The sequence below is a fragment of the Salvia miltiorrhiza genome, chromosome 2, assembly GCF_028751815.1.
Source record: "Salvia miltiorrhiza cultivar Shanhuang (shh) chromosome 2, IMPLAD_Smil_shh, whole genome shotgun sequence".
Lineage (NCBI taxonomy): Eukaryota > Viridiplantae > Streptophyta > Magnoliopsida > Lamiales > Lamiaceae > Salvia > Salvia miltiorrhiza.
The window spans coordinates 59568764-59578235 of record NC_080388.1 but is presented as its reverse complement, the minus strand read 5'-3'; the positions used below and the strand labels follow the sequence as shown (position 1 = coordinate 59578235).

At 35.1% G+C, this 9472-nt stretch overlaps 2 protein-coding genes across 2 annotated transcripts; both read right to left on the bottom strand.

The window, feature by feature from the left end:
- Positions 1–1496: 1496 nt before the first annotated feature.
- On the bottom strand, positions 1497–3807 carry LOC131010736 (putative cyclin-A3-1). Its single transcript, XM_057938397.1, has 7 exons — positions 3241–3807; positions 2672–2904; positions 2433–2585; positions 2314–2347; positions 2072–2221; positions 1839–1973; positions 1497–1745 (listed from the first exon to the last, which is right to left on the bottom strand). Exons 1-7 carry the CDS (start codon positions 3535–3537, stop codon positions 1677–1679), a joined length of 1071 nt encoding a protein of 356 aa, XP_057794380.1. The 5' UTR covers positions 3538–3807; the 3' UTR covers positions 1497–1676.
- Positions 3808–5993: 2186 nt separating this feature from the next.
- On the bottom strand, positions 5994–9150 carry LOC131010735 (agamous-like MADS-box protein AGL104). The gene is made up of 11 exons (XM_057938396.1): positions 8636–9150; positions 8508–8561; positions 8364–8379; positions 8150–8217; positions 8044–8080; positions 7871–7932; positions 7692–7782; positions 7563–7610; positions 7316–7458; positions 6987–7168; positions 5994–6225 (listed from the first exon to the last, which is right to left on the bottom strand). Exons 1-11 carry the CDS (start codon positions 8818–8820, stop codon positions 6131–6133), a joined length of 981 nt encoding a protein of 326 aa, XP_057794379.1. The 5' UTR covers positions 8821–9150; the 3' UTR covers positions 5994–6130.
- Positions 9151–9472: the final 322 nt, after the last annotated feature.

Genomic DNA, 9472 nt, shown 5'->3' with positions numbered 1-9472 from the left:
CTAGTGTCATAAGTGCCAACGGAAATCCAAAATACTCCCTCCGTCCGCCAAAATTATGTAAAATTGCTTGGGCACGGGATTTAATAAAATTGGTAATGATTTTGATGTAGTGGAGAAAGGGTCCCACCACTTTATGAGATGTGTGGTTGAGATTGAGTTTTGAGTGAGTTTTTTGTAAATAAAGAGTGTTAGTAAGGATAAAATATTAAAGAAGATGGTGGGACCATTGCCATAAAAGGAAAGTGACATAATCTTGGCGGACGCCAAATATAGTAATTTTTACATAATCTTGGCGGACGGAGGGAGTAAAACCAAAGTAAAATCTTGGCACTTATGGCACTAATAGTGCCATAAGTGCCTAACCCGACCCGGCACGCGACCCGCGTGCCTAATCCTACCCAGTCCGCCTCATTAAGGGTAAAAACGTTCAAATCAATAAAAATGGCCAAAATTTGTATTTTTTCAATGTATGGCCATAAATTGTGTTTTATGCTTCATTTTGGCTACTTCAAAATTTTACTCATAAAAATAATGGTTATTGTTATCATTCCACTTCTTTATTTGATTTCATTCGCTTTCCATTCCTCTACTTGAATCAAACGAGGACTAAGAAGGTAAAAAAATAAACTCAAATTGAAAATGTTAATCAGGAATGGAATCTCGTAGGCTACCTTGACCTCTAAATCGAACGAAATAATTTCTGTTTTGTTTTTGGTCATTTAAGCTTTTTCCAAGTTATATAATTTCGATTTATAGTTAAATACATGTATTAAATTAATAAACAAAAATGATACTATGCCTTTTAGGTAAGTTAATAATTGTAATATTTTAATATATAATTAGTTGAATACGCAGTTTAAATTAGTAAAAGCCAAGTTTATCAATTTTTCTTTGGTTGGTGTATATCTAGTGGATATAAATTCACAGACATGGAAATGGTGCAATTAAATGACTTTTAATTCATCATTAAGATATGTATTCTGTATTCATTAGATTAATCATATTGAATGTGTCAAATATAAAATGTAGTAAACTTTGATTGGATTTATTTATCAAATTATAAATATAAATCCTTAATCGAAGTGATGTTTTTCCAAACTGAAACGCTGTGTGATCCCAAAGACATTAGTAAAAAAGATTTTGAGTATATTAATGGATAATTCAGTGTCCAATATTTCTCTTTCAAGTTTTAGGATTTTAGTATGCAAGTTTTTTTTTTAATTATTATTATCAATAATAGTTTCCTATTTTTCCCTATCACAATTCAAATCTCCGACCTAATAATCGGAAGAAAAACATCTTATCAATAAATGTATTTCATTGTTATTTTAGGATGTAAGTGTAGTATCTAATGGTTTCTAGCATCTAGAATGTGTGATACACATACAATTATAAACATTAGGTATATTTTTGCACCTTATCCCTAAAATAGAAGCATAATTTATCAAATTGTCAACAACAAAAAAATAATAATAATAAAAAAGAGCAGCACATAATGAAAGAGCATGTAAAGAATCTTATTGCCATCAAGGAAAACTTTCAGTAATGTTACAAATGTCAATCATTCTAAGATGGTAATTATTGTAAGCTTGAATGAAAATCCACATTTCATCGACAATGCAACTAAAAACTGCTATCAATCTAAACAGCAGTTATATGTACGTACAACTCAAACCCTAAACTTCATCTTTGAACAAGGATTCTGGTACTTCCAAAGGCGGAGACAGAGTTGACACACATTTGAACTGTTGCAAACACAATAATTTCAAATGTTGGTTTAGCAATCTGTATTCAACAACTAAAACAAATCATGAAGTAGAGGATGTATATACACATACCTTGTGTTGCTTGTATTTCTCCCGGATAGCAACTAGTGTGCTTCCTCTCCTCTTCGACTGCAAGTCAAGAAGGATGCCTACACATTCTTTTAAATCGGATGCTTTGTATTTTGAATATTGCTGCAGAGCTGAGTTCTGTAGGAATCAAAACATTTAGTTAAGTACGTACGACAAAACAAACAAGGTTCAACTCATTCTATAATCCATCTCAAACGTGTAAAACATGTACGTACCCAGGGATGTAGCTTAGGATGGAGAGTGAATCTTGAGAGTAATATGACCGAGGCAGCCACCAATGAAGGCAAAAACTTCAAACATTCGTAATCGAGCAAACTCAACTCAGCTAGGTAGCAACCTAGGAACTCCAACTCCAAGTTGTAGCTCTGTAAAAGACAACATAACAATCAGAACAACATATTACCAATATGATAGACAACAAAAACAAGTGTGTTCAAATTTTCGAACATAAGCTCACCTCATCATCTCCTTGAGCAATCCTAGTGAATCGACTGCAATTCAAACAAGAAACCAGCAACCCTTCAAACTAAAGTGACAATGCAACAAGTGATAACAAAACATGAAAAAAATCTTTACCGGAGAAATGTCTTTGTAGTAGGACTTCCCATTTCAAACTTGAGAGATGTGAGCACATCAGACTCCATCTTCATCACCTCTTCTCTAGTATACGTGTTATCAGTGATGTAACAGAAGTCTTCCACGTGTGCAGGATTGATCTCCTCATATTTGCTGCAAATCACAAACAAACACAAAAGCATCTCATCACAACACATTTTCTCAATGAAAAGATGCAATGCAATCCATCTAGTCCTCACCAGGCAATGAGCATTGAAGAAACTCCAAGAAGCTGAAGCCTTTGCCTGGTAATAACATTCGCAGATAAGAATCTGTCAATATATGACACTGTTAGATACAACGTATCCGATTGAAGTCTGTACTCCTCCGCAACCTCCACTAACCAATCCACCAAAATCCCTCTCATGTTTGCACTCACATCTCTCTGAACTTTCTCGATGTAATCTAAAGACGGCCTTCTACTCGGCTCCTTCTGCACCATCAACTCACACTTATTACTAAGTTAAACAACCAAAAATCAAAACAACACACTCCATTATTAAAGCACTAAATCAACTCATTTCAGAAAATCCGCATTTCTTGCTGCTATATTGATTATTAAAACCGTCCAATAACAAATGGAAAGTAAACAAAGTAAAGATGCAAAAATAGTAGTAAAAAATATGTCATCACGTCCTTCGAAATCCTAACTAAAATCCCCAATCAATTCAAGAAACAAACCATGGAAAGAAGCTTCTATAGGATCTAATTTCTTTTTTCTTCCATTCAATTATATAAAGAATGCAACTCAAATCAAATTGAAACTCACCTCCATTTTGTGAAGATATTGATATATATCGGAAGCATAGGTTGCACACATCTGCGGGTCATCAGATTTCTCTTCCACATTGGAGTCAAAAGCCTTTTCCCCTTTCCTGACATTCCTCTTGGTCTTGGGCCTCGTTTTCTTCTTATCAACCCTATTCGACTTTCCATCCAAACCTAGAACGTTCTGAATCTCACCCAATACCACTCTCTTGTTCGTGCTCCGCTGCAGCGTCTCCTCCGCAGCTCTCTTCCTCGCCGCCAAGCGGGTGACTCTCACGCAGTTTTCTTGTTCCGCCATTGTTAGTTGCAAGCAATGTCAGAGTCGAAGAAAGCTAGCCCCAGCTAGAGAGAGAGAAAGAGGTTGATGCAGTTGCGATGAGAGTGGCGTGTGGTGAAGAAGGGGTTGCAGCAAATAGGAGATGGAAATGAGATTATAAGCGAATAATGCCGCCATTGTTGTGTTTTCAAAAACATTGAGGGCGCCACGAAATCTTGAAATTGAAAATGAAGAGGGGTTTTGGGTTTAATTTTTGGTAATCAAAATCAAGAGCGATAAATTTTGACCGATTTTGAAATTCAGGGATTTTGGGATTGGAGGGCCATGAGTTTCCCGGTTCTTTAAGTTTTGGTTTGTTGCCTTTGTTTATTAGTATTTGGTAATTTATTTAATTTTAATTCTCAACCTTACGAGTTTTAATAAAAATAATTGAATAGATTGTAAATGGAGAAAGAGTTTCATTTAAAATATTGTGTTAATAATGATAATTGATTATTCTTTTTCTTCATGTACTTATATTGTTATTCGGACTAAATTAAATCTCGTGATCATAAGGGAAAACCTCTATGCTTATAATTGAGCGTGCTCCTGCCTTGACAACTTTGATAATAGCCTTCCGTGCACGGTTAGATGACTCATTTAACAAACCTCTCACGATTATTCTCACCTCCCGCCTCCCGATTCTTTTAGTTTAGCTTTGAATTTTGGTTTGTTGCTTTTGTTTATTATTTGATGATTTATTTAATTTAATTCTCAACGATACGAATAGTATATTATGAATGGACAAATAGTTTTATATGAAAGATAATACATTGATAATAATAATTAATTACTTTTTTATTCACAATAAAGAATTTATTACGTATTGGATACCCATTTTAATAAAATTATAAAAATTATTCTAAGTGAAATACAAGTACAATTTGTAAAGGTGAAATAAAGAAGTCGCGAGCTACTCAAGATTCCCCTCTAACAAAGCTTGTTCAAACTCGTTTGTTTAATGAACTAGCTGAGCCTGACAAGTGTTTCGAACCGAGGTTGCGAAATTTTATGTCTCCCCTTCGTGTCGCATCATAAAATAGAAATAAAGGCCAAGTAAAAAGTTTGTATTACTAAAGATTGAAGCTTAAAAAAATTATACAAACTATTGATTGAATAATCAACCCATAAGTTATTAACAAATAATTGAAAATAAAATGCTAAAAGATACTCCCTCCGTCCCATTTGTATTGGCCTCTTCATTAAAATAGCAAAAATAAAGGCTCCTAAGTGGACAAAAGTAAAGCATTCCACCTACTTAACTCATAAATAAATGTTTTCTTAATCTCCGTGCCCAAAAGTAAATAGCCAATACAAATGGGACGGATGAAGTAATTGTAAACTATAGTTGGATATAATGTAGTAGTAAAATTAAGATAAACCACATATATTGAAGTGAATAAAAGAATTGAAAAGGTTAAAAAGCTAAGAGCATCCGCATTGGGACCTCCTTGATAGCCTACTTGATAGTGTTTGTGTTATTGAGTAGGTAGTGCTGCATTGGGGTTCCTTGATAGCCTACTTGATAATATTAGTTTTGATTTTATGTTTTTCATTTAAATTTTATTGCATAATTTAAATAGCATATTTTTGTAATAGTTAAATACTGGATTAAACATAAAATTTAAAATTACTTAAAACATTAAAAAAATACATAAAAATTTAAAAACACCTAAAAAAATTACATAAAAATTAAAAAAACCTAAAACATCATTAAAATCACATTCCTCCCATATCAGGATGATAATCGGAGGAGAGATCGGGGCACCAATTTGGATTGTAGAAAGGGTTGTGTGGATCCATGACGGAGAAAATTGTAGGAGAAGAAGAGGTGTGAAGAGATGAAGGAAGAAGGAGAAGAGGTGTGAAGAGAAGAAGGAAGAAGGTGGGGTGTTTTAAAGAAGAGAAGAAGAAGAAAAAAAAAATTAATGAAAACGGTCGGTCAAAGGTGCGGAAACCGAGGAGTTGCAGTCAAAATTCGAATATAATTCGAATTTTCGAATTTTTCCTTTTTTTTTTTTTAATTGGGCGCGTGCATTGCACGCGCCATCTCCTCCGCCCATTCGAGGATACTCGATAACTCGAGGAGTCCTCGAGGAGCTCCACGCTGCATCGCCCTCCTCGACGCCCTCCCTCTCCTCGAGGAGCTCCTCGAGTACCCGCGATGCGGGTGCTCTAATGGAGATGAAAGTAACACTAAAAAGCAGATTGAGGATCTTCAGCGAAGAGGCACATGAATATTCTATCCAAAACGAATTGCGCCATTTCACATCAATGTGAAACCATCAAAATCCACAACTTGAAATAACATGATACTAGTATCTAGCTAGCACAGTATCTTAAACTGTTTTTTCTTTTCTTTTTTTCCACAATGTTAGGAATCGAATACGAAATTGAAATATAACGAGATAGAAAATCTTGAAAAAAAAAGGTGAGGATGGAAGGAAACATGAAATTGTTTGAACTGGCATTATGTAACATCTATAAAGAAAAGTTATACAACAAATGTAGCAGTAACTAAGAGAGTGAGAAGAGATCTTATTAGGATTGTTTGAATATTAATGTAGGAATCTCATCAAATATGATCTTGATTGACTGGTGTAAGCTGTGATAGATACAGTTCAAGAAGAGCTCGTTCTCTCGGCTGCGCCGTCGGAAAAGGATCATTTCCTGTCAAAATCAGGACACGTGAAATAAACACACACACGAATCAAAAATTTGGTCCACACTCTCTACACCCAATAATACATAAGTCAACTAGAAACAAAGTGAATGATTTGAAACTTGCCATATAGGAACAACAAATCCACCCTAATTAAAGTTTTGAGTCAATTGTCGTAAAATACTGAACTTTCATCAAATTTGAAAGGCAATGTGGTAATTACTTAATTTTTATTAAAAATTCTGATTTTACAAGCAGACTGAAAAAGTAGCATGATCATTACTAAACTTTCATCAAATTATGATTTTGCATACAAACCTTAAAATGTAGCGTGATTATTGTCGAACTATTGATTTAATACTATGATTTTGCTACCAATCAAGATTTCGGCTTGCTGATATTGCTAGCTGAGTAATTGACGTGGCATAATCGACGAAGGAATAAAACGACGAATGGAAAATCGCTATCACTATTCGAAATTATTCTAAATCATATTATTCGGCTAGCTATGTCAGTAGTAAATTTAGTCAGAATCTCGTTTAGAAGCATAATCAGATTAAATCAATAATTCGGTAGTTATCTTATTGTGCTACTTTTTAAAGTTTGTATGCAAAATTAGAATTTAGCGAAAGTTCACTAATTACCCCCACTGCATTTTAAAGTTTGTATCCAAAACTATAACTTGATGAAAGTTTAGTATTTAATTCTTAAGTTTTTGCCTATGTGATAAAAGCAGCAATGCCCAAAGTTGATCAAGCCATGGACAAACCTGTAGGGTACAATTCAGCCCACGGGGACAGGTTAACATCAATAGCCGGTCCGAATTCAGACCTCTGCACGTCGTCTTCGATGCTCCTGCTCGGGCTCAAGTGGTTGTAAACGTGCACGCTTGGAGCATGCACGAGAGTCAGCGACTGCGGGAGGATGCTCTCCATCCGTTGAGGCTGATCCCTACACACGAATCATCACACTATCAAGCAAGCTTAGAATTATTCAATCCATCAAATTAAGCCTATACTACTATTTTATATCTATCGAACATATCACACAAAGTAAACGACCCCCCGACTGATTAATGTATAAATTGAGAGTAAGAACCTCATAGGGAGTAAGCCATTGGAGTCCAAGAAATTGAGGATTTGAACTTGTGGATCCCTCTGTGGAAGCCAATCCAATACATTGTCTGGATTTCTTGCACCCAAAACATTCATATCTGTAGTGTGTGAGGCATAACTCATCACCTAAAACAAAATGCAGATACATGAGACAACATAATATGTTTTAACTCACTCAATTAGAATAAGTATCAAATATGAAAATAACTATTTGCACAAGTTCAAGAAACCTGTGAAGTTTGGGCGCCAGGGGAGCTGTGCTGGTCCTGCAGAACATGCTGTTGAGAAGAACACAAACTCAGTCTAATGCACAAAACAAGATGTGAGACGACGATGAAGAAGACGAACAAAAAACATGCCTTTCGCAGCCTAATGTGCTTCAGATTTTCTTCAAGAACTTGTTCTCTATACTCAGCCTCACCCAATGTCGAAATCTCGCCTTCATAAATCCTACACGAATTCACATTTTTTTTTCTTTCAAACTTTACACCCCAATTCACAAAATAGTAGGAAACAAGATTATTGAGCAACCAATCACCTCAATTTTTTCTCTGCATCTTCAAGCTGGCACCTGTATCTGATTAATTCTTGCTGCATTTCCTGCAATTCAATCACACCTCGCAGATCAATTCTTGATCAAAAAATTTCACAAAAGCGATCATGGGAAAATAAGATATGCAATTTTGCAGACAAAAAAGATACCAAGCTCACCTCAACCTGAGTATGAATAATGCTATTGCTAGCTGGGCTGCATCACAAAAGCAGAGGATTGTTAGGTTTATTAATCATAATTTCCCCCCAAAAAATAGAATTCTACCTTGTAGCAGCTTGATTGTATGTCCGATCCGCTTCAGATTTCAACTTTCCGAGGGCCCTTTCTAGGTACTGCAAATAATTTCATTAACTAAAAAATTAGTTTAATTAGCCTAACTATCATTATCATACATCCAAATAATATAAAAAAAAATCACGAAAACACAAATCTTGTATGTATTACTATAAATAGATTACATAAACAGGAAACATGTTACCTCCTGGTTATGTAGCCTGCATGGAGAAAAAAAAAGGAAAAAACGGAAAAGTTACCACATGAAACAAAATATGTTAAGTCCACGATTAAATTAATGTAATAAAAACCCAATCTTGAAACTCCAGTTGATTCTAATTTATCATACCTTCCTCTCTCATGCTCGGGAAGATTAACAAATCGCGCCATGACCTCTTCGATGCTGCAACAAAACAAACAAACTTCATCCTTAATGTATCTGTGTGTGTGTGTGTGAGAGAGAGAGAGAGAGAGAACCTTCTGTTTCCGGAGAAGATGCTAACTCTGCCAGAAGGGGAGAACATGATGAGAGCAACATCGACATCGCAAAGAACAGAAAGCTCATAAGCTTTCTTGATGAGTCCATTTCTTCTCTTGGAGAAAGTGACCTGCCTGTTTGTTGTGTTCTCGATTTTCTTGATCTGGAGTTTAACTCTTCCCATTAGGAATTAAATTAATATTACCACTAAATTTAGCAACTATCTCTGAGTTGTATATATATACACACAAGAAATGAGAGATATCCGTGTCTGTGTGAAAGAAGCAAGAAATTGCATATGAAAAATGAATGATGAAGAGGGAAAGAGAAAGGGGGTGAGAATGAGAAGATTATGCAATGGGTTTTGGCGCTGTCAGGCCATCTGCAGAAAGGTGACGGGAGAGAGAGAGAGAGAGAAAGAAATCATATATATGGCGGTGTGTGTATTGGGTGATGAGAGAGAAAGCGCGCAGTTGGTTAGGGAAGAAGCAATTTTCAGCCACGTACCAATTGGGCTGTTAAATTTGCTGCTCATACATACCACCGTTGCAGTAATAATGCACTCCAACCTTTAAACAATTCAACTTTTATATCCATTATTATCTCTATTTCAAATTTTTATTTTACTTTATAGAATAGAGACGAGGCTTCTCATATATTTTTATGTTTTCTTTTTTGAATTGTCACTCCTACGAAGAAGAGGAATGCCAATATGAGTTACAATCATCACTTCATATTCATAATTATTTGGTTGTTAAAACAAATTAAGTGATGTTTCTAGTATAAATTGATGGCAAAATCTCCTTCTCTTTTGTATATCTTTTTCAAGTGTAATT

What these genes read in the sequence shown, in the direction of transcription:
- LOC131010736 (XM_057938397.1), bottom strand. Translation starts at nt 3,537, where the DNA reads ATGGCGGAACAAGAAAACTGCGTGAGAGTCACCCGCTTGGCGGCGAGG. An exon ending in TCTTCAATGCTCATTGCCTG is followed by an intron (nt 2,586 to 2,671) that starts GTGAGGACTAGA and finishes TGTGATTTGCAG; the next exon opens with CAAATATGAGGAGATCAATC. An exon ending in AGAAATACAAGCAACACAAG is followed by an intron (nt 1,746 to 1,838) that starts GTATGTGTATAT and finishes TGTTTGCAACAG; the next exon opens with TTCAAATGTGTGTCAACTCT.
- LOC131010735 (XM_057938396.1), bottom strand. Translation starts at nt 8,820, where the DNA reads ATGGGAAGAGTTAAACTCCAGATCAAGAAAATCGAGAACACAACAAAC. An exon ending in TTATTCATACTCAGGTTGAG is followed by an intron (nt 7,933 to 8,043) that starts GTGAGCTTGGTA and finishes ATTGAATTGCAG; the next exon opens with GAAATGCAGCAAGAATTAAT. An exon ending in AATGGCTTACTCCCTATGAG is followed by an intron (nt 7,169 to 7,315) that starts GTTCTTACTCTC and finishes ATTCGTGTGTAG; the next exon opens with GGATCAGCCTCAACGGATGG.